We start from the raw sequence: 24,314 nt of genomic DNA on the forward strand, positions 1-24,314 counted from the left end.
AAGTTTTTGCAATAATGCATTTTGTAACGCATTTTCAGACTGTCAATTTTTTAGATTTTTTAATTCTCATATATCTGCTCGATCTATACTATTTTTGAAGCTTTAAATTTTATAATTAAAAATAAAAATGTATTTCGAGGCTATCGTAAAGATTTTCAATATTGAAACCATATTTCTCAACATTATTTGATTTAAAAGGCGCTCAACACTATTTGATTTAAAAGTGCGCTTTACTTTGATTGTTTAGAGCGTCGGCTCTATACAAACCGCACTCATCACAAAAACCCTCTCAGGCTCCTCTTTTGCTCCATGGATGGAATATACATATGCTCCCCTGGGAGCATATCTGTTTTCTTGTTGACGAAATTCCTTGTACTTTCTCGTTTACCCTAATTTTCCAAGGAAAAAAAAATGTCTCTCTGAGCTCAAATTCGACCTCTAGGGTTTTCCATTATGCGACATTACGTTCATTAAAGCTTTATCCTCAAAGCCTTAAGAATTCCTGTTGCTTTCCTGCATCAACCATGATGCTTTTTTGAACTTTAGGGTTTTGGCTTTCTTTCCCGCTCCATTTTTGAATCTTACTTTTCATGCTTTAGGGATCGCCATTGCTGCAATTCTATCCTCTTTGAAGCTTCTTCGAGTTTTTGGGATCTTCATTGTTGTTGATTTCTTTGTACTTCAAGCTTATTCAGGCTCTGTATTGGAAAGAAGCACATCGGGAGTCTCATTTGTTCAGTAAAAATGGACGAAGGTTCTGAAACACGAGAGCTTGCTTTTTTGTGAACTATATTGCTTGATATGTTGTATTAGCTTTAAATTCATCTCCTTTCCTTTTTTGTGGTCATTTTTTATGCGTTTCAGTGCATGGAGATTCCTTCGCTGCAAAGAGGATGAGGAAGCTTGTTCATCGTCGCTCGGTTGATTATACAAGCACTGTTGTGCGACATATGCAGGTGAAGCTTAATCTCTCTGCTTGTCCTTCTAACTTATGTATTTTTTGTCCTGATTTGTAGTTACTCTCTTAAAATTTGAATGGTTTGATATATACATTATGATTTGTGGGCCAAAAACTTTGTTTATATCCCTGGAAGAGGAGTTCCTCTTGAAAGGAAGTTTTTACTAATTCTATATTTATATTTTTGAGAAACACTGATCGTACATTTATTATCATCCAAAGGAAGTTTCCTTCTCTATCCCTTTTGCAAATTGATTCTGCATTCAAACCAAATTGAGTTGAGATTGTTCTTTAACTCTGTTTTCGAATAACCTGTTATTATTGAGTACTCATGCCATTGGTAGATTAACGTTTTCTTCTTTTTTTATTGTTCAATACCATTCAAGAAATGGGAATATCGCTTTTTTATTGCCATTGATGCTTGGTTTCCATGTCTCACTAGATACTTGTACTATACATAGGTTCCTTGCATTTCATCCTAATTTCCTCCTTTCTTTGCAACTAAATTTATCACTTTTAGGGGATAAAGGTATTGCTGATATGGCTAAACTAAGGTGATACTTTTCTTTTTCCCAAGGAGTCCTTTCCGCCTTTGCATCTTTTTTTTTTTTTGGTAAAATAGATCAGAACTCCAGCACTGATTGACTTGGATTGGGAAATCTTATTAATTTCTACAAAATTCATACTGAATTCCTGGAACAGTTGGCCAACCAATTTTCTAGGAGGAGATTGTTAGAAGTATCACTTCAATAATCAACCGTAAAGGGTATGATTCAAAACTTTCCTTCAAGCACTACTCAGGCCTCCACAGCTGTGATAATTGGACCCCAAAGCAGCAACTCTCTATGGCACTTTTAGTGGAATTAAGCTGAATTAAAGGAGTGAGAGGGTGGTCTAGGCACTTAAACAACCTCTTGAGTGTCAGGTTAGAGGTTATCACTCAATACTGTTACATGCGTATTAATGAGCATGAATTGCCAACAAATGTTTTTGGGGTTGAACAAATGTTCTAAACTGGCCAGTAGATGTTTTTGATAGTGACACCATTCATGCGTAGATAGACTGACCTATTTGCTGATCGTTGTGTCCACCATACAATGGATCATTATGCATCAGACATTGGAGTAATGTTTTAGAAAATCAGCATTACTGTAGTTTGGTTACATGTTGGCCATTCCTGTCAAGTAGCCACAATCTACAACGCACGGTTCATTGCAAAAGAAAAGTGTTGATGGACTTGATGGTTAGATTATAACGTTGTGTCAATATCATTCAGATGTTTCCTTTGTTTCCTTTCAACCTTAAATGGAATACCCCCAGAACATCCAATATATTAAATACAGGGGCTATTTTTTTTGTATGGTAAGTAATTATCAAAGAACCTAAAGGTTAGCATGGTATATTCCCTCTTTGCAAGCTTTCTGAAAGGTCTATTTCCACACACGCATATATTCACATACATTCTCATGCACCTATCATTCTAGAAAAGAAGTTATGTCTATGTGATTTGTTGGATGTGGTGCCTATAACTTAATAAGATTGAGTTTTATGTTCTGCAATATGTTGGGTGCATTCCAACTGCATTTTTATTCCTTGGAAAGGTTATTCGGGTTTAAGCAAGAAGTTTTTTTCAGGAATATAAACTTCAAAGTTTATCTGCTATGTACTAGTTTCTATATGGCACAATTGTGCACCATTTTAAATGTTTTATTTTGAAGGACTTGATAGCCCCAACTGAAAGGATTACCTTACATTTAATCAATGTCAAAATCTTTGTCCTTTGCTAGGTTCGCATGTGGCAACGTGATGCAAAGGATAGAACAGAATTGCAACCGACCCCAGCTGCAGCAATTGATGTTAGTGCATGATCATCTTTTTTAGAGGTTGTAGGAGGGATAACAATGATATTGACACTATTAAAAGAGGACTAGTTCCCGCACCCACTTTTTATACTAATCATACACATTATGTGTAACTACCCCTCTCTTAGTGACAAGGTCAAGTTAGCTGGATGGGGTGCTGTAAAAATTAACCCGTTTATTGAAATTGCTTTTGCTATTTGTTGTATCTATAATTTGTTCAATAATTGTGCCACTGTTTTGCGTCATGTGCATGTTAATGATATTCAATTTATGATGTAAGTTGCTCTTGTTGGCAGATGTTGCCGACTATAGCATATGCTCACAATCCATCTACAAGCTTTGCTACGAAATTTGTCCATGCCTCTACTAATAAGAATCGGTGTTCAATCAACCGAGTTCTGGTAAGTTTGCTAAAAATTTGTAATACCAAGGTATGGTTGTTTAGTTTACTCAAAATAATGCAATGGCTGGAGCTTGAATGAGATAATTTAACTTAGTCATGTCAAATCTTCTTTGTGCTTGGTTTTTCTCATTGACAATTATATATTTATTGTTTATCTAGTTCTCATGTCTTGATACTTCTTAATTGTATTACCTCTATGTATTCAATATCATGAGCCAAAGATTATACATTTATTCTTCCAATGAAAGTTATGGTTGATAACTAGCATATTTTGAATCATCTTTGACTGAAAGAATTTGAACATTTGAAATTGAATTCAAGAAATATATCCAAGTGTACCTTGTAAATTTGCATCCCCTGATTTGGAGGCAAGTAGGGTTGCACTCCACACATTTGTGTGAGCTATTTCAAAATATCCTTTGGTTTTATTTGAAATAGAAAGAAATATGCAATTGATTGCTTAGTTAGAGAACAACTCGTGGTTAGTTACCGTTGGATGTTGAAATGCAATTAGACATCAATAATTATAACATTTTATTTTGTAAATTTTTTTCTGAAAGATAAATGGCTGAATGGGAAAGTGAATGAATTTATCTGGAGGGGTGAATCGTATACATCAAGTTGCATCCCCTATTGCAAACAAATATTTCCCACAATCATAGTTTCTATTTTAACTTTAGAGTGGTTTTGGAGTGGTTTCCTCGGTAGTCAATCTAAAGTAATGAGAGGCAGTCAGTAGTAATGCGCTACACATCTTGTATATTTCTTCCACGTGGGCTGTGATATTTCTTAGTAAGGGGAGTCCCCCCCCCAACACCCAACAAAAAACCCAAAAAATAAAATAAATCTAATGATGTTCTGTTAGTTCCGTCCTACCACAAAAGCATTACAAAATGATTGTATGGTGGCTTACAAGCCCACGTGAAGGCCCTTAGCCTCCATCATCTTGTCTCAACAACCTGCTAGGTTGTAAAGGCTGCGCACACTACACATTGCTCTTTTTGATGACCCATGGCTCCAGGATGTCCAACGTTAACTACATAGCTAACATCGAGGTTAGGCATAACACTGTGGGGTTAGGCAATGAATCATGACTTGCCAACTATGATTCATGGATGTGGATGCCCTTAACGAGGAAAGGAGAAAGATTTTGACATTGATTAAATGTTAGGGAAATCCTTTTCATATGGGCTATCAAGTTGCAATGACAAGGATATCCTTTCCATTGGGGCTATGAGGTGGTGAAAATTGTCTTAAATTGCCTCACTTGCCATTGTAGTGAGCTTGGCTCTAGAACTTTATCGAATGGATGTCAAGATGATATTTCTTAACGATTATCGGTCATCAAGGACAATGGGAGTTTCATGATCTTGTCATTATAGGTCGACGAGATCCTAATGGCAGGAAACTACAAGGAGATGATCAAAGTCGCTAAGGAGTGTTGTCGTCCTCTGATTTTGATGTGAAGGACATGGGCGAGGTGCATTATGTTTTTGGTTTTGAGGGTTTTGAGATCAAACATAATAATTCTAAGAGATTCATTAGCTTGTCTCGAGAAGATTTACATTAAGAAAATTTTAGAATGATTTGCGATGCATAATTGCAATCCTCCAACATAGGCCCGTGGTTATGGATGTTTGCATAAAGACATGGAGGAGAAAGGGTGAAAGTAATGGGCGTCGAAGAACTAGGTGGTGGAAGTTTAAAAAATGAGAAAATAGACTTATTTAGGAATAAATTAGTTGAAGAAGGTTTGAACATAATGTCAATGTAATTTGGAATAAGATGCCTGAATGCATCAAGAAAGTGGCAAAAGAAGTTTTAGCAGAATCTAGAGGGAAAAAAAACTTCGATGAGGAAACTTGGTGGTGGAATGATGAGGTTCAAAAGACCATTAGCGAAAAATGATCATGTTATAAAACTTGGTAGTATAATAGAAATGATCAAAACTTAGAATAATATAAAAATGCTAAGAAAAATGCTAAACAAATAGTAAGTCAAGCTAAACTTAAGGCATATGATAATCTAGTGAAAAAGATATCTTCAAATTAGCATAAATAAGAGAGAAAACAATGTAGGGATCTAAACCATATTAAATGCATTGAGAGTGAGGATTAAAGGGTCTTGTTGAGGGATGACGAAGTCAACGAAAGATGGAGAGTTTATTTTAAAAAATTATTACATGATGAACACAAAGGGAACATAGTGGTAGAAGGGACTGTTGTAACAAGTGACGACGGAGGCTATAGATACATTCGTAGGATTAGGATGTCGAAAGTGAAAGAAGCTTTGAAAAGGATGAAAATAGAAAAGGCTTTAGGATCCGATGGTATCATAATAGAGGTTTGGAAGTGCATGGGGGAAATTGGCATTGATTGGCTGACGAAGCTGTTCAACAAGGTGTTGAGAACAATGAAAATACTAGATGAATGGAGGAAAAGTATTGTAGTACCTATTTAAAAGAACAAAGGAGATATACAAAATTATGCAAACTATCGGGAATCAAGCTTATGAGCCATACTATGAAGCTCTGGGAGAGAGTCATGGAGCAACGACGATAGGTATGAAATGAGTGTATCTGAAAACCAATTTGGTTTTATGCTAGGAAAATCTACAGCTGAGGCTATTTTCCTACTTAGGCAACTAATTGAGAAGTTTAGGACGAAGGGAAAAGACCTTCACATGGTCTTTATTGATCTAGAGAAAGCTTATGGTAGAGTACCTCGAGATTTGATTTGGAGGGTGTTGGAAAAGAAAGACGTTTCTAGACACTATATCGACTTGGTGAGAGATATGTACGATGGAGCAGAAACTAGTGTACGAACAACTAGTGGAGAGACGAACGAGTTTTCAGTGACAATAGGTTTACATCAAGTGTCAGCATTGAGCTCGTACCTATTTGTCTTAGTTATGGACGACTTAATTAGGCACCGATAGAGTGAGGTACCGTGGTGCATGTTGTTTGTAGATGATAAGTTTTGATTGATGAGACTCAAAAAAGCACCTCTCTTATTCGGGTTGCTAGGCTTGAAAGCCGTAGTTTGCAGGCTCCCCAGCCTCGTTTATGGAAGTGCCACTAATCTCATACGTACGTTTGCATTGACAAATGTAATGATTATATAGCAAAAAACACTAATCATAGCATTTGTCAATGCAAACGTGCCTATGTTCTATCCTAAGATATAGACTTGAATGCACATATGTGCATCATACTTACCTTTGTGTTATCTTTAGATTTGGAATTGAATGCACGTCCTTGCATCATACGTACTTTGGTGCCACTTCAACTACCAAACATCCCACACTCTTATAAGAATCTCTTACAGCAAAAAACTCAAGAAGAAGGGGAACCCCTCCCCCAATACTTTGTTTACGAATATGGCCCCCCATCTAATAGGCTTTTTAAGGCATCCGTTACTCTGAGAGGCCAAACTTTTTACTGTGAGGTCTCTCTTGCTAAAAAAGCCACTGAGAAATTAGTCGTCCAGCAGACACTTATTCTCATTGATCACATACCAACCCTCTCCCAAAAATTGGAAAACTTAGAGAGGGAGTATGATGCCCTAAAATCCCAAAATATCGAGTTGTCTCGGTCATCACTTGTTGAGCAGCAAACCTCCAAAATGCATGAGCAAGAGAGCGTGCATGTTAAAGCTGAGCTAGAGATGCTGCGCAATCAGTTAGATGATCTTAAGCATACTACTTCACATTTTTCTAATGAGATCCCTAGCTCATCCCCTTATAATGTGGTTGCCTTGACCCTATTTATGATTTAAACGAGTTGAATGAGGATCTGCATACTTGGGTCGCCCCTCCTCAGCTCACATTTTATTGGCTTTGTAGTCTGTGGGGGTTTGTTCTATGGTAATGATGCGAGGTTTGTATGGGATCTTTTTGATGGGGCGTGGACTGCTGCTTATGTTTTGGGATTTTTAAGTGTTTTGTCAAGGACTTGTTGATGTGAATTATCCTGAACTTTTATCTCTTTTTGGTGTAGATGTTTATTTTTGTCACCAATAGCCGTTAGTGGGTATTGGTTTATGGACTTTGAATCTCTTTCTCCTCTCATAAATTTTTTTCTTCCTCTTTCTCTATTGGGAACTTTGGATGTATGGACTGAAATATGTAAATGATGCTATTTCTATAACATGACTGTTTGGTTCTTTGTTTTTTTATTAGTAAGTGGGTTATTTATTTGCTCATTTTTTTATTTCAATCGGTATTTTTTTATGTACTGTGTTTAGTTGTGGTTCATGATGCGCGGACCTTATGAGCTGATTGCGATGGTCTCAGATTTGAATCAAAGGCCATGTCAGATAACCATATGAATCAAAGCTTTGTCTTGGTTGTAATGTCTTGAAAAAGACAAATTCACACCCGTTGCCCCCCAAGAGGCACTGGAATAGGTTCTTCTTCGTTTGAAACTAGATTCGTTGACTCAAACTCATATTGGTTTTCCCTGTCTTGCTCTAGTTTCAATGATTTTGTCATATACTCACATGAACCCCAATTACAGAATTAAGCCATTTCATTTTGCAGGATTAGCTATGTCAAGCCATTAAGATGTATAAACTCCGGTTGGGGGTTATCTTTAAAGAAAAAAAAAAAAACTACACTATGTATTTGGTGGTTAGAGAGAGAGAAAGAGAGAGGTGGAAGGTTATCCTTCTTGGAAGAAATTCATATATCGCATTTGGTGGGGAGAGAGAGAGAGAGAAAGGGGGAGAGAGAGAGAGAGAGGGTAGTTATGAGGAAAACTAATTTCTGTTTGAAAAAGTCAATAGGGTGTTGAATGTAGGATAAATGGGATGTTTGGACACCGTTGTTTGGGAGGGGTTGTATGATGTTTTTATTGTTCTACACACATTCTCTGCAATATTTAGCATGATTGCATAGTCACAATTTGTTTCTTTTTTGGGTGAGTTTTTTGGGATGGATCAGCAGGGAAGGGTTCCCCTACCCCGTAGTAGGGACCCCTACCATAGCATATGACTCCAGAATTTGCACCTAGAAGAAATAAGTTTTATTTGTTCTTCAAATTTCAAAATGACATATTTCTAAGTTTCAGTTCATATTCTTCATGCCCATTTTTTTTCCTCAATGTATGTGTCTAAATAGGGCAATCTCCATCAGACGACTGGTCTTTATCCTTATCGACTTCATCGTTCCCACTATTTCTTCGAGATGGTCGGCTCTTTCTGTTCTTAGATTTTAAGCTCGATATGATGTGAACTGATTCAAGTCCTTTCGTGAAGCAAATAGTAGAGGCCTATCTGCAAATTCTGCGAATTTCAATAAGCTGCATCAAAACCCATCCCTCAGTTGCTAATTAGTAGCCCAATCTGAGATATTTATGTCAACATCATGTAACACATTTTCTCAAAAAACATCATGCAATACAGTCAATTGAAACGACAATGAAAAGAAAATTGTCAATTTTGTGGGTTGTGGACGGATGAAGGCAGGGAGGCTCCGCATGAGGGAAGGGTCCCTTCTTGTGGAGTCTTAATTAAATTTAAGTTAAGCAATGTTTTGGATGTGTTAAATATCAATCAAAATAATAAAATATGTGATTCAGAATAGTATGCATCACTATTGCTGGGGTGCTAGGACATTGATACAACGCCGTCATCCCCATATTTTCTGGTCAGGTTGCTTGGCTCACACATTAAGCCTTCTTATAAAGGATATTGTGGATAAACAAAGGAAGAACTCCTTCTTTTCTTTTGTTAGAAATAATTGTAAGGTCAAGAGGATAGTCAAGTACATTCGCAATCACAGTAGATGTTTGTATATATTTTGGACTATTTCAAACCTTGAGCTTCTTAAAGCTAAAAAGACTAGATTTGGATACCCATTACATGATGTTGCGGCAGTTGATGGAAGTGAGGCTGTTCTTAATGTCCCTTGTGTTGGGTGAGCATTGGCAAGGTCTTAGGCAAGGCTCAGGAGATACTGAGCATGATAAAGTTCGCAGGATAATCATGGATGACTCTTTTTGGACAACCAACAAGAAAATCTTGCATAGGATCTTAGATCCTACTGGACCTCCTTAGGGGCGCACTAGCTTTGTCGTCAAGGAATCTCCCATGTCCCAACTCTCTTATTTTCTCACAAGGCCAATATGGAAGATGATAAAGTTTGCAGATAGCGACAAGGTTGTTGTGGGCGATGCATAACTATGTTGGGCGCGATAAGTGTGGCCCTGTATGGCAATCCCGAGTTGTACTAAAGAGTGAGAGAATTGGTTGTGGCTCGATGGGACCGCACAAAGCTTCCACTCCATTGTCTGGCATTTCTTTTGAGTCCCAAGTATTACTCTCGAGAGTGGTTGTCTACACCCACACCTGCAGGGGAGAACAGGGTGAAGCCCCATCACGACAAAGAGGTGTCATCTTGTTACCATATAGCTCTTGATATGTTGATTTTGGATGAAACAGAACGAGCTAATGTGCGACAACAAATTAGCGATTTTGTTGGCAATAGAGGTGTTTTCTCCCTCCTAGTGTCAATAGCTGACAGGGGCACGATGTTCGTAGTTTCATGGTGGGATCTATATGGAGGAGGGACTCCAGAGCTGTATTCATTAACAACAAGGGTGTTGTCGCAAAGTGTTAATTCTGCCTGTATAGAAAGATGTTGGAGCACTTACAGCTACATCCACAGTGTGAAAAGGAACCGATTAAACGTAGATTGATCTGAGTCATTAGTTTATGTTCATTACAATGACATGTTGCTTAGTAGATTGTGAGCTGACCATGAGACCAAGTACAAGAATTTGGATGCTCACCTTGAGGATGACCACCTCGAGGATGATATGGATGCTTTGATGGAATTAGATGCAAGCTTGAATGTTGATGACACCAATCATCTGTCTACTTCCCTCACACTCCCATGTCCTAATGTCCATTTGGGAACTTCTCTTCCGCAAGTAAATTTGGGGACCCCCCTGCTGCACAACCAAGCCCAAGCACACCAGCACCTCCAAGTCAAGGCCTCTCGCCACCATTGAGTGTGACACAAAGGCTCCGTGCAGCTTGGATGACGACTAGAAAAAATAAAAAATAGTGGTAGTATTTGGATCTGTCTCTCTTTTATACTGTGGTTGTAAGGGAATTTGTATTGTGGTTGATAGGGTTTAGAAGATGCTGCTGCTCTCTCTCTATCTATCTCTTGGTTGTAAAAGCTCTCTCTCCCCTTCATGTGGTTGTAATTGCAAAGCGTTAATTTTGGATGTTGTGCTCTCTCTCTCTGTCTCTCTCTCCCCTCTTGTAATTGCACAACAATAATTTTTGCTCTCTCTCTCTCTCTATTGTCAAAGCTCTCTCTCTCTCTCTATTGTAAAGGCTCTCTCTTACTCTCCCTTCATATGGTTATAATTGCAAAGCTCTCTCTCTCTCTCTATTGTAAAGGCTCTCTCTTACTCTCCTTTCATATGGTTATACTTGCAAAGCTCTCTCTCTCGCTCTCTCTCTCTCCCCTGTCATGTGGTTGTAATTGCAAAGCCATAATTTATGCTCTCTTGATTGTAGAAGTTCTCTCTCCACCGCTTCAAGTATATGTAATTGTAAAGCCATAATTTTTGCTCTCTCATAATTCTTGCTCTCTCTCTCTCTCTATAATGGATCTCGCTCCTATAAAAGTTATTCCTCGCCCCATAATATGTTGGCTCTCTTTACTTATGTGCTCCTTGAGTTAAAAAACTTAAAAAATTGTTGCTGGGATTGTCACTTCTTGTTAGGATCTGGCATCTTTATATGATAATACTCGAACCTATGTAATAAAGGAGCTCGTTCCTATAAAAGATATTCATCGGTCCATTATATGTTGGATCACTTTTACTTATCCGCTCCGTAAGTTAAAGAACTAAAAAATATGGCCCTTGGAAACTTCACTTTTAATATATAGGATCTCGCACCTTGATAGGATAATTCTCGATCCTATATAATAATTGAGCTCGCTCCTATAAAAGTTATTCCTTGCTCCATATATGCGCTCATTGAGTTAAGGAACTCAAAAAAATGCCCTTGGAAACTTCGCTTCTTACATATAGGATCTCATACCTTGATATGATACTTCTCGATCCCATGTAATAAAGGAGTTCAAATCTCACTACACATGGACCTCAATCCCGACATTTGAGGTTGTACGAGCATTGATCCTTGACACAGGGATCTTAAATATAGCTTCGATCCGTCGTTCCCGCCCCCGATTCGGGAACCGTTCCTGTACCCAACAACTATGGTTTCAACCGATGTTTAAATTGAGGGATGCAGTTGGGGTTTGATGCGTGATGCCGCTCAATGCGGTCCTGACACTGGCACATCACTTTTAATGTGGTCAATAAATTTAAAAAGTTTGAAAAGAAAAATTGTTTCATGCGGGCTGGACCGCATTTCTACATATGCGGTCTGAAAAGTGTAAAGCATCAATCTTAAAGATGGATGCAAGTAGGTGTTCCATCTAAAAACAATGGAAACTAACGGTCCAAATGTTTTCTTACTAAAATTATTATTTTTAGTTTTTAAAATTTATTTATTTTTTCATATTCATGATCTCCATGTTAGAGATTACATGTCCTTAAAAATTGTCTTAAAATTTATCTCCAAAATAGATTTATTAAGAGGCCCGCATTTCTACGTATGCGGGCTTGGCCGCATAGAAATCGGGTCCATTTCAAAATCCACAAAAATATAATAACGCCTAGAAAAAATATAAATGTGATTTATGTTATAGTAGGAATTTTAATCTGTTCAATATCTGTAATATATTAGTTGTACAAGACTTTGAGTCTTCTCATAGCTTGATAAAGAGTGATAGAGTTTGTTGTTCTAACTTCTAATCTTTCATAGTTCAAATGTCTAACGTAATTAACATGCAATATAGAGCAGTCCATTCCATCTCATGTAAAATACCCAAAGTTCCAAACATTAATGTTTAAACTTCAAAGAGGCAAAGTCAAAAAGTTTATGACTTATAAGAGAAAAAGATAATGAACTCTGAACTCTCAATTAGACAAGTCATCAAATACTTGAATTTCTTCTATAAATTCCTTTTGTGTCATTTTCTTCTTTTCTTTTGTTTTTCCTTGACTATGTGTGTATGCTCGAATCTCTCTTTCAATCTCATTGGTTGCCTGTGGGCATGGTTTAGCATTTCTGGAAATACCAGCTAGGTGTTGCTTTTGCTGGAAAATACACCCCCTTGTAATTATAGAGTACAAATACTGTAAATTCAATTTGTTGGGTTCTTGAGTATAGCATATTTGCATACCAAATTCTTCTTACTTGAAGATGATAAAGACTCGCCAAAAAAGACTATTAGGAATGAAAATCTTACTAGACAACCCAAAGAAATTCTGTAGCAATTGATGTTGCGACATATGCTGGTGATGCACCATATATATGGACGCATCACATTTTTCTGCATATGTGGCCTGGAACGGTGTTCTTCAGGCCGCATTACACATTACGCAACCCCATAATGTGTTCTGGGGTGCATTTTAAAGCAATGATTTCAATGTTATATAAAATTTTCGTTAATTCATGAAGGTTGTAGTGTACGGGTTTTGCAACCATAATTATCAAGACTGGATCGGACTACCTGGTTCGACCAGTCAAACCGTGAACCGGGACCTTCGCCGATCTGGTTTAAAGCAAAAATTGGTTTGTTGAAAATTAGTCAAAGTTAAAATTGAGTCCAACCGATTTGACCCCCAGTCCAACGGGTTTGACTTGTAGAGACTGATCCATTTCTGATATATGTTTGTGATTTGTTTGTGGCTAGTTTTACATATACACTCATACTGGTGTCGTGTCTAGTATGTGTCATGGGTGTCTAGTACTTCGGCCTTAGAACCCAGTACAACTTGGCCTTCGACACGTCTATGCATAGAATTAGAGCTGAGTGGGCAAAGTGGAGTTGTTCATCCAGAGTTTTATGTGATCATCGTATGCCAATAAAACTAAAGAAAAAGTTCTATAGAACGACTATAAGATGAGTCATGCTCTATGGGACATAATGTTGAGCAGTCAAGAAACAACATATCCATAGGATGAGTGTAGCTGAGATGAGGATGTTGAGATGGATGAGTTGCGAGACAAGAAAGGATCGAATTTGGAATGGATAAATTCAAGGGAACTTAAGGGTGGTTCTAATAAGCAATAAGATGAGGGAAAGTAGACTTAGGTGGGCTATGTGCAGTATAGACCTATTCCAACACCAGTTAGGAAAGCGGAAGGCTCTAAAAGGGCAAGGGGAAGGCCCAAAAGGGCATGTATGGAAGTAGTTAGAAGAGATATGTTGACTTAAGGTCTAACTGAGGGTATGGCCCTTGTTAGAGCAAAATGACAGAAGATGATTGGTGTAGCCGATCCCAAATAGTTGGAATAAGGCTTGGATGACAATACATGAAGATGATGATAATATGCATAAGTCACATAAGAATTTTAAAATATCATCATCATTATCAGCCAAGCGTTATCCCAACTATTTCGGGTTGGCTGCACGAACCTTATTCTGCCATTCTGCTCTATCAAGGGCCATACTCTCAGTGAGCCCATAAGTCATGCCGATACAACACGTTGCTTATTGGGAACGCCTTAGCATGACCATACAATATAGGTTTAGGATTTATGAAAAGATGTGGCAAAGTTTTATACTGGCTTCCTACCTAACACAATCTCGCCTTTACCTAGGTTTGGGACCGGCATGGGGCCAACCAAGGTAGAGTTAAGGATTTTAAAATATAAATTATTAAAAAATAAAAAATAAAAAGATGTCGGATTTTAAAATATAAACACATTTATGCAAGAAAACGTAGCCGACCCCAATTAATTGGGAAAAAACTATGATGATGATGATGATTTATGCAAGAAAATTAAAATATTCTTTTACTATATGCAAAAATAATATTTTCACAATGCATGTCAAACATCTTTGATAGTTTGTGTTTGTAGAATCATTTATAATTCCATACTTTCTTAGAAGGGTGCAAGCTTAAATTCAACAAAGTACAATTTACATATTAGAATAGAAACCACATTTAAATTTTGGAGATTCTTTGTGGGATAATAAATATATGATATTTATTCATGTATATAAAATATATCTATAAACATCAATATTTTAATTTTATTATTTATTTATTTTATTTATGGAAAAAGTTTGTATAAAGCTACAAAATCCAATAGAAAAGAGTTTTTAGGAGTTAGAAAACCTTTTATTTGACCTTGAGATATATAGATATAAAAAAAAGAAGAATTTCAAGTCCAATAAATAGTACATCTTGCAACAAGTTATTCAAACCGTCTATTTTCAAGATTTCTAAGTGTATATAAATGTGTTCGATTTGTACCATTTTTGGAATTCTCAATTTTATAACTACCGTCGGATACAAATTTTCAAGCCATCATAAGGTTCTTGACACTGAAACTACAGCTCTAGACAAAATTTAGAAGCATGCCTTACTTCAGTGTAAACCTCACCCTCTTTTTATAAGAGAGTTATTCTTTTGTGCCGTATGTGATTACTCTAAAATATGTATGTTTTAAAGGAGGGTTTTTTTCATTTTGAGTCTCGTATGGTAGTATTTAAATGTTTTGAGTTTTCTACTTTGTATAATGCACTAAGAGAGTTCTTTTTATTTTGAGTCCCGCGTAATAGTATTTAAACAGTTTGACTTTTCTACTCTAATAAATGCAATTGTAAGAGATCAAAAGAAGCATTTATTGCACATTTTTAAGGGATGGGTATTATATCTTTCTGATAGAACCCACAATGGAAATGCTCTATATAAAACAAAATATGGACACTGCATGTTTCATATCCAAACATAGTGTGTATACACGTCGACGTGGAGTCTAGCTGCTGTAATTTTCCATACAAGAATGAACAATGTGTCTGTCACGTGTCAAGGTGTGTCGACACGTGTCTTTAGCATATGCAGGCACAGGACAAAAACGAAAATGGGTGGTCTGTGTAATACTGGTTTTGGCCTGCAAATCTAGTTTTAGGCACAACAATGTGATTTCTTTGTTTTGCTTTCCTAACTTATAACGAAGTTTTTAAGTGGTGTAAGTGGGATTTCAAGATGGACTATTTTTCATTTTATTAAGAGCATAGAATGTTTCCTTTAATTTCTGTCTACTGATAGTAACTGTATTTATATAGTTAACTAGCATGTTTTTATGCCTGTTCATACTTGTTTTTGTGATTTTTGTATACCTTTTGTACAACATAAATTCAGTTTGCACATCTTTGGTGTGGGTTTTTATCCTGTTTTGATCTCATTCTGCCTAATTTTGCTTACCCAATCACAAGAGAGATGTTGTTGTGCTCTTGCTGTTGCGCTGCATGAGTATGTTGAACAAATGTTGCTCAACATCCTTATTTCATTTCTGACAAACCCTCTTATCTTTGTTTTCTGGGCTGAAGTGGGTTCCCACAGGGCGAAGACTTATCACAGGCTCTCAAAGTGGGGAATTCACTCTTTGGAATGGACAATCATTTAATTTTGAAATGATTCTTCAGGTATTGTACTTTGACACAATTGACATGGATGATTAAATGGGTTCTCTGCCTTCTTCGTGTTCCTTTGTTGGAGTATTGAGAAATGATGATTGTTGACATTTGTGTTTCCAAAACATGAAGGCTCATGATAACGCAATAAGGTCTATGGTCTGGAGCCATAACGAGAACTGGATGGTCACGGGTGATGATGGTGGCTCGATCAAGTATGTCAATTTCAAATCTTGATTTTGTTGTTTTGGTTTCACCTAGTGTTCAGAAACTTCCCCAAGTTGATTGGGACTCAGGTGAGTTACCGAGGCTCGGCAGCCTGCTGAGCCAACTAGGGCACCTAAAGGTACCTATATGATACTCTATGAGTACTGTTACAAACTTGTCAAAACTACTGTGAAACTTGCACCTTGCTTGAGTTTCATGGTAATATAGTACTTGCGAGTACCATACTGGTCAGAATAAAAGTTGGCCCCTGGGGGGGGAGGATAGAAATCCACCCTCCTTTTTTTCTTTTTTTTTTAGATTGGAGCCTTAATCCTAGCGATTTGAGTCCAAATTCATTCCTTAATTAGATTTTGCCCTGATCTATATATTGGAAGCCTTGGATTTGAGGATAAAATGCTAAATTTGACAGACTTTTTAGATAAATCGGCAAAGATTTTGCCCGGTTTTGAAAAATTGTGATTTCTTCACAATCGATGGTCAATCTCCAAAGAAATTCAATCTCTAATCCTATTTTTGTGATTTTAATCCAATCAGAAACTTGATTTTCAACCAAAGAAAAAAACTTAAAAGGATTGAGATATTTGAAATTCAGATTTACTATTCATTCAAAGTTTTCAAGATCTCGGATATCTGAGATCCAAACTCAAAACCCAAAACTAGTGAGAAGGTTTTTGATTTGGTTGTGTATACTTTTATGTTTTTATTATTTTTCTTGTTTTCCTTTTTTTCTGAGATTCCCTTTTCAGATTTTCTGGTTTTTTCAACCCCATAACAACAATTTTATTCCTATTCCATGATCACATTTTTTTTATTTTGTACATTTTAAAAAATTAATTATTTTTACATTTTTTTTTTTTCTCGTGTTTTTGGCCCCTTATCATGGTTCGGACTTGACTCAGGCGAGTCCGAGTTAACTCGCTCGAGTAGCTCAACTTGGGAGGTGCATATCTTGCTGGAGCTGCGTTCTAAAATACTTGTTTCACCAGTTTGGTTGCTCTATCTCTGTCAAGTACTAATCTTTCTCCTAAGGGTTTTGCCATAGGTACTGGCAAACCAACATGAATAATGTGAAGGCTAATAAATCTGCACACAAAGAATCCGTTCGTGACTTGAGGTACACTACTTGAGAACTCTTTCTCTCAAAAAAAAATCAGTTATTAACTATTAATTGTTTAACTTTTAATTGCAAGCATAAAGGTTTTTTGCAATCATCCATGGGCATTGTATGGACTTTTTCTTTTTCACAGTTTCTCAAGGACAGACCTGAAGTTTTGCTCTTGCTCTGACGATGGTACTGTTAAAGTATGGGACTTTGCTCGATGCCAAGAAGAGCGGACACTAGCTGGTAATTGGGCTTAACTTATTGAGATGGCTTTGGAGAACCTGGAATTTTCTGTGTTTTAACGAACTAGTACATCGCATGCAAAGCGTGGCATGGACCAATATCATGGAACAATGGGAAAATGTGCAGATCAAAGCAATCCGTAGAAGAATCTGAAAGATAATATGAATTAATGCAGAAAAATAAATTAGAGAAAAATACAGGAGGCTAACAAAAAGTAGTTTTTTAGTAGAGAACTTTTATTATTAATGTGATTCTATTCATTGTTGAAGCTGATATAATAATCAATGAATATATCGGGCTTCTGATGAACTAATAATTTGAAATTTTAGGCATGTGTTCTTAAAAAATAAGAGAATCTAATAAAAATATAAAAAAAAATAATTTGCAAGAAATAAATTGACCAAAATACCCCTGAAATTATTTTGGGGTAATTTGGTCAATTTATTTCATACAAATTGTTTTTTAAATATTTTTATTAGATGCTCCTTAATGAGAAGAGTGTAACTAAAATTTCAAGATATTTGGATTTGTAGAAAAAAAAATTAAAATTAAAATACAAAATGAGGTCGTGACCGTCAGATCGGCCCAGATTCAATCTGGGCTGTTGGCTCATATGGTCATATGAGCTAGTGGGCTAATCCAAGCATTTTCCATATATATTTATATATAACAGAAAATTGTTTCATGCGGGTTGGACCTCATTTCTACGATATGCAGTCCAGAGGTATAAAGCATCCATCTTTAAGATGGATGCAAATAGGTGGTCCATTTGAAAACAAGTGTAACTAACGGTCAAAATGTTTTCTTAATATAATTATTATTTCTGGTTTTCGAATTATTATTATTTTTCATAGTCATGATCTCCATGTTAAAGATTATATATTCTCTAAAAATTAGGATCAAATTATATTTAAAAACTATATTTATTGCCAATCCCGCATTTCTATGATATGAGGGCTGGCCGCATAGAAACCGTGTTCATATATAAAATAGTAATGTATATGTAAGTCAATATATATATATATATATATATATATATATATATATATATATATAATGGCATATACTATTTTAATAACCGGTTTGGATCCGGATCTGATCCACCTATACCCGGATTTAATCTGGATAGTAATTGGGATCCAAAATTTAGATCCGGATCCGAATTTCGGATCCCAATCTTGGATCTATACCGGTTCTTAATAGGATCCCAAATTCGGGTTTCGGATCCGAACCGGGTAAATTCTCTGCCCTACTCCCATGTAGTTGAATGCCTCATGCTCAACCCTTAACAATGGCGTAATGTATAATACAATGGAGGCACTGGATGTACTTGAAAGGTGTGTCTATGTGGAATTCAAGACTATAGGTTTAGAAATTTTGCTTCTTTTCTTTATTATTGAATCTGAATTCCACTTACAAGTGCCAAAAAATACTTCTATAATGAAAATTAAAATCCTAAATAACTAGGACCTTTCATTTTATTGCCAAAGTAAATAAACACAATCCAGGAATAAAAATGAAACTTTTACTATCAATTTAAATACAAATAATGTTCCTGGAAAAATCACAGTAAATATGGAAATATGACTGAAAATTAAAATGAAATAACAGGGAAGACCTACTTGAATATGCTTAGGGTTACCCCCACAGGACTTGGTACACTCTATACCTGAATTTTCAATTGTACTTGATATTAGATCTATTATGCATGCACTAAAAGTGTTATTTGTAATTTTCTCTTGTTAGAACTTTGATGAGCTGGTGTTTATTACTTCCTATTAGATCATTAAATCATTTTCTGGCTTCATATTTGTTTCTTATTTTTTCCATTGCAGTATTTGTTTTTTCTAATGCAGTAAGGCTATGCATTTTCTCCTTTTCTTGTTTGCTGCTCGTTTTCCTTTCTTTCTGTTTTTCCTTATTTGGTTTGTTCTCCTCAAGCCATCATATCTTTCTCCTTGTTCCAAATGTTCTTCTGAAATTTACACCCTTGCTATGAAGTTCTGTGATAACTGGACCTGTTGCTTTGAACTGAAAGATGCATGCCTTAGATAGTGCATTGTATTAGTTTTATCATGTTCAAGGATCATACATGCAATTATATCAAACAAGGGGTAACCTGAGAGTTCTTATGTGTTTAAACTCAGACAGGTCACTTATGGGATGTAAAGAGTGTTGACTGGCACCCTACAAAATCTCTGCTTGTTTCAGGTTCGGATGTTAGAATTATGCTACATATCCTGTACTATGTTTTTATTGATGTACAATACTTAATGCTATGATGTTCTATGTACCCGCATGGTCATAGGTGGCAAGGAAAGCCTTGTAAAACTTTGGGATGCAAAATCGGGGAAAGAACTTTGTTCATTGTGAGTTGGAACACATTTACTTCCATTAAAAAAATTTTGATTCACTTCCATGGACATTTAATATATATAGTTTGGTATTTATCAATGTGCAGACATGGTCACAAGAATTGGGTACTTTGTGTTAAATGGAATCAAAATGGTAATTGGGTGCTCACTTCTTCAAAAGATCAGATCATTAAGGTCAGCATCTTCTTAGTATGCCTCCCTATATTTAATTATGAATACTTTGAAGTTCATTATTTTCTTCTAGGTTGCTCATGTTCACTGATATTGCATCTTGAATATGGCTATATTAAATAATCTGATGGTCACTTGCCCGAGATCTGGCAATTTCTGTGGCTATCTGTGACCTACTTTGAGTTAGTATGTGTTTTTTTAGCTCTGGGCTTACATTTGTGTTCTAGATGAGCATGAGACCATTGCTAAATGATCTTATATTATAGTTTGCTTTCCATCTCGGTGTTGCTGTACTAAGTTGGGCACAGATGCAGTAATAGGTCTTCTGTGTTGAAACTGGTGCTCGGCCTGTTTTCTACACATCATGTTTCTTTTAGTTGAGGAAGTCAGGTTGGGAACTTGGAGTGTTCAGGGATGAAAGTGGCCATAAATTATAGTTGTGGCAGTTCACTTTGGGTCACTACTTTCTCAAGGACTGGGGCCTTAGGGACCATGCATTCGTACATTTTTGTATGTCTTAGTATTGCTTTTTATTTGGGGGATTTTTCGATGTCATTTGATGGGAGATGACTGGTGTCCCGTACTCCCATTATGTTTAGCACTATTATTTATGATATGAAGGAGATTTTGTGGTTGATTGTAGGAGAGTTTTCTTGGCTTATAGCCTAGCTAATGATGAGGTGGTAGGTTAGCAAGTCATGGTTATCCACATGACCATCGGGGACATAGATGTTCTTTCCAGACAGTGTATCAATTGCATCAATTTAATCCTATTTCAGCTTTCCTTTCATTTGGTGATAATGTTCTTTAGCTGTATAGAAGATTTTATTAATATGACTACCTGCTGGGAGGATCTCTTGCTTTTTGTTACCTCAGCAGATTTTTTTTTTTTTTTTTTTTGGAGAATGTCCTCATGAAGGATCATATTGCAATGATATTTTGATATGCTTTTGTTTGAGTTCACCAAATGGCAAATGCTATTGTGTTGATGCATGCATAATTTTTCAAAGCAATGTTATCCGATTTGCTTCTCTTCGACCGAAGAGGCTGAAGCCTTCGGATTTTAGGCATAAACCGAAGAGAAGCAAAGCCTGATGTTGTCACTTTGGTTAGATTCGAACCGTTTCGTACTGCTTCGTTCAAATTCGGATTGCTTCGGGTATATGCTTCGGGTTTTCTTTGGCCAGCAAAGAAATAGCTATGTAAATGTACTTTTTATTTTTTAAAATTTTTTTAAAAAATTTTAAATTTTAAATTTTTTTAAAAAAACAAAAAAATTTACTTTAAAATTTTTTAAAAAATTTAAATTATTTTTTAAAAAATAATTAAAAAATTTATTTTAATTTTTCTTCCCCCGAATCGGCCGAAGCACCGAATTGCTTCATTTTTCTCACCAAACCGAAGAACACTACGAAGCAAATATGACAACATTGGTTCAAAGGCTTGATGATGCAGACATAATTGCTTGTCGGGCATTCTTTTTCTTTAGATTTTATTAGTATGACTACCTGCTGGGAGGATCTCTTGCTTTTTGTTACCTCAGCAGATCTTTGGTCTGAGCTTTTTCTTTTTTTTTGAGAATGTCCTCTTGAAGGCTCATATTGCAATAATATATTGATTTGCTTTTGTTTGAGTTCACCAAATGCTATTGTGTTGATGCTGCATATACTTGTACATGCATGCATGGTTGTTCAAAGACTCCATGATGCATGCATAATTGTTCAAAGGCTTGATGATGCAGACATAATTGTTTGTCGGACATTCTTTTTCTTAACAGTGTATAATAATCCATCGACTGATTCCCCGGTGTTACTATCTTGGTCCTACATACATTTAGATCTTTTTTCATATTTTTCAGCTTTATGATATACGAACCATGAAGGAGCTTGAATCTTATCGTGGACATCGCAAGGATGTAACTGGTTGGTAATTTGTTTATGGTTTTTTTTTTCTAGTTCATTATTTTATGCATAATAGAATTATCCCCAACGGCCATTATACTTTTGCAATTTTAAGCACTCATGATCCATCTTGTAGACTCTTTTTTTATTGTTTACTTCCTTACACGTTAATTTTACTTTGTAACAAGTAACAAATTAATTTGGTTGTGTGCTAATTGTGGTCTGCTCATATTTTTTGAGTTGATTGCTATGCGTAGTATTCGCTTCTTTTTTCTTTCCCAATTATGTTTGCCCATGCTTTGAACTCCTGTCTAGAGTTTCTCCTGTCCAAATCTTCATATATACCTATTTATTTCGTTTGATGGGGCCTCTATTTAACCCAATCAGGCGACAGTTTCAAGTTTGTGATGTATAAGAATTTCTTAGTACCTTAAGACATACTGCAAGAAACTTCTATGACCCTAAGGTTGAAGGCATCATTGATAGCATTTGGGTTTCTCTCAATTCTTTATTCACCACAAGTTCCACATTGACCTCATCTAAGTGGCAAAATTGCAATTCCTGCCCTTAGACTATCAAGGGTCGTTCTTAGATGCTTCAATACAAGGCTTCTCTATGAACTTGCGGTCATTTTCAATGTAATCAAGGAATGAATAGGTTGGCGAAATATTAATAATTTCATGTCACTTTTTATCATTCTTATCTGAGGTTGGTATCAAGATAGGAATACCATGTTTGATAATGTAGTCTTAAAATTAATATTATATCTGATAATGCTGACTTATTTTATTTTACTAGCTTTGGCGTGGCATCCATTCCATGAAGAGTATTTCGTGAGCGGGAGTTACGATGGATCCATCTTTCACTGGCTTGTTGGGTAATGTCTCTTTCCCTACAATTGAAGCCACTTGAAATGAATGAATCATACAAGTTGCTGGCAGTAAGCTTCTGTCCTATATGTGCTAAGTGCTTTGGAAAGAAGTAAACTAATTCCAAATTTATCGAGGTCCTTGTGTGTTTCTCATTTTCCTCTTATTTAGGCAAGTGGATTCCTGATTCTCAACTTTTAATACATTTATCATCATCATCATCTTCATCATAGTTTTTTCCCAATTAATTGGGGTCGGCTACACAAATCCTGGTCCGCCATTCTGCTTCATTAAGGGTCATACCCTCAGTTAGGCCATAAATGCCCATCTCTTTTCTCACGACTTCCAACCATGTCTTTTTGGGCCTACCCCTTTCTTTTTTTGAGTCTTCAACTTGAACTAACTCACACCTCCTAACAGGTGTTGTATTGGATCTGCCCCACACATGGTCAGCCCACCTAAGTCTACTCTCTCTCATCTTATCGCCTATTAGTGCCACACTCAACTTTTTAATACATCATGATGTAGAAATTTGATGAAGGAAACATAAATTTTAAAACTTCCAAAACAAATCATAAGCACCAATTGCTAGGGACCAAAGATTTCATTTCCCTTTTTCCTACTTTTCAATGTCATGTGAATAGGTCCCTAAACCTCCACACACCACTTTTCACATTTTAAATGGTGTACAAAATTCCATAATGCTCTTCACCAAAATAAAATTGAATAAATAGTCCCAACTTAAAACAAAATTTGTCGTAGCATTTCTACCTTTGATAATCCAAAATAGTCCGTAAGTATTCTAACTACTTTTCTAAAAAAACTCTTAAAGTCCAAAAAATATAGAAAAGAAACGTATGAACCCTAAAGAAACTTAAAAACCTTAAAAATAATCCTAAAATTAAAACCTTGGAAATTAAAGAATAATTTCATTCTGCATCAGACTCCCATGGTTGGAGAAAACTCATCCTCGAGTTTTGAAATAGGCTAAGATGAATTTTGTGTTAGCCCTACAACCTTCTTTAACCCAAACATTATACTTTTAATCGTTGGACTTCTAGGTTATTGGCCCAATCAAAACGCAATGATCATGCATTGAGACTAGAGCTTTGAAATCAATAGACAAACACATAAACCCTTTTGAGAATACCTCGAGGAAAGGGTCAGATTGTGTCGATAGGGTTTGTACAGCAACATAAACTTGTTGACATTGCCTAAGTTCAGACCTAGAGCATACTACAGGTGCATGTTTGAGATGAACACTAGATTTGATGGTCTAACCAACAACTTCATCTATTGATTCTCCTTGGACCCTTCATTATTTTCTTCGTCAAAGATCGGTTCGACCATGAAATCTTGTTTATCATCATAGATCAGATTTCCTACAAGATCTTGTTCTTCAACTGAGCATGTGTCGAAGATTGGTGGAGAACCCAAATCCCAACCTGTTGATTTTGGTACAACATGCGTTAAATTCATGAATGTCCACCTTCAAATAAAAAATCATAGAGAGATGTCCCCCATGTCTAGGTCTTCTATCACTTTCCTCTTTATTTAACTCCTCACTTAGAGCACAACGGTAAAAAGGGATATGCTCTACATTTTCTTTTGCAAAAAGGTCACTGTCTTGCTCGTGATTGATGCTCACGATGTGAAAGCTGCTGAACCTGCCTCTTCTTCTTT

General features: G+C 36.2%; 1 protein-coding gene across 3 annotated transcripts in view; it reads left to right on the forward strand.

The window, feature by feature from the left end:
• Positions 1 to 245: 245 nt before the first annotated feature.
• The window catches only part of LOC18444537 (polyadenylation factor subunit 2), a 29,157-nt gene continuing 5,088 nt past the window's right edge, over positions 246 to 24,314 (forward strand). Inside the window, exons 1-13 of one of the 3 annotated variants that reach the window (XR_016045190.1) lie at positions 246 to 754; positions 865 to 956; positions 2,746 to 2,814; positions 3,117 to 3,221; positions 15,659 to 15,754; positions 15,875 to 15,957; positions 17,013 to 17,084; positions 17,218 to 17,315; positions 19,463 to 19,526; positions 19,624 to 19,684; positions 19,777 to 19,864; positions 21,720 to 21,783; positions 22,561 to 22,639. Coding sequence is in view for 2 of the 3 variants with exons in the window: in XM_006854695.4 (XP_006854757.2) it covers positions 15,743 to 15,754; positions 15,875 to 15,957; positions 17,013 to 17,084; positions 17,218 to 17,315; positions 19,467 to 19,526; positions 19,624 to 19,684; positions 19,777 to 19,864; positions 21,720 to 21,783; positions 22,561 to 22,639 (617 nt within the window). In the remaining variant the exon portion in view is untranslated. Of the gene's footprint in view, positions 755 to 864; positions 957 to 2,745; positions 2,815 to 3,116; positions 3,222 to 15,658; positions 15,755 to 15,874; positions 15,958 to 16,999; positions 17,085 to 17,217; positions 17,316 to 19,462; positions 19,527 to 19,623; positions 19,685 to 19,776; positions 19,865 to 21,719; positions 21,784 to 22,560; positions 22,640 to 24,314 lie in introns of those variants that run through there. The other 2 variants (XM_088852732.1, XM_006854695.4) reach the window with 2 other exon arrangements.

This window comes from Amborella trichopoda, chromosome 1, assembly GCF_054954075.1.
Source record: "Amborella trichopoda isolate Santa Cruz 75 chromosome 1, AtrichopodaSantaCruz75HAP2 v2.0, whole genome shotgun sequence".
In the NCBI taxonomy this organism is placed as follows: Eukaryota; Viridiplantae; Streptophyta; class Magnoliopsida; order Amborellales; family Amborellaceae; genus Amborella; species Amborella trichopoda.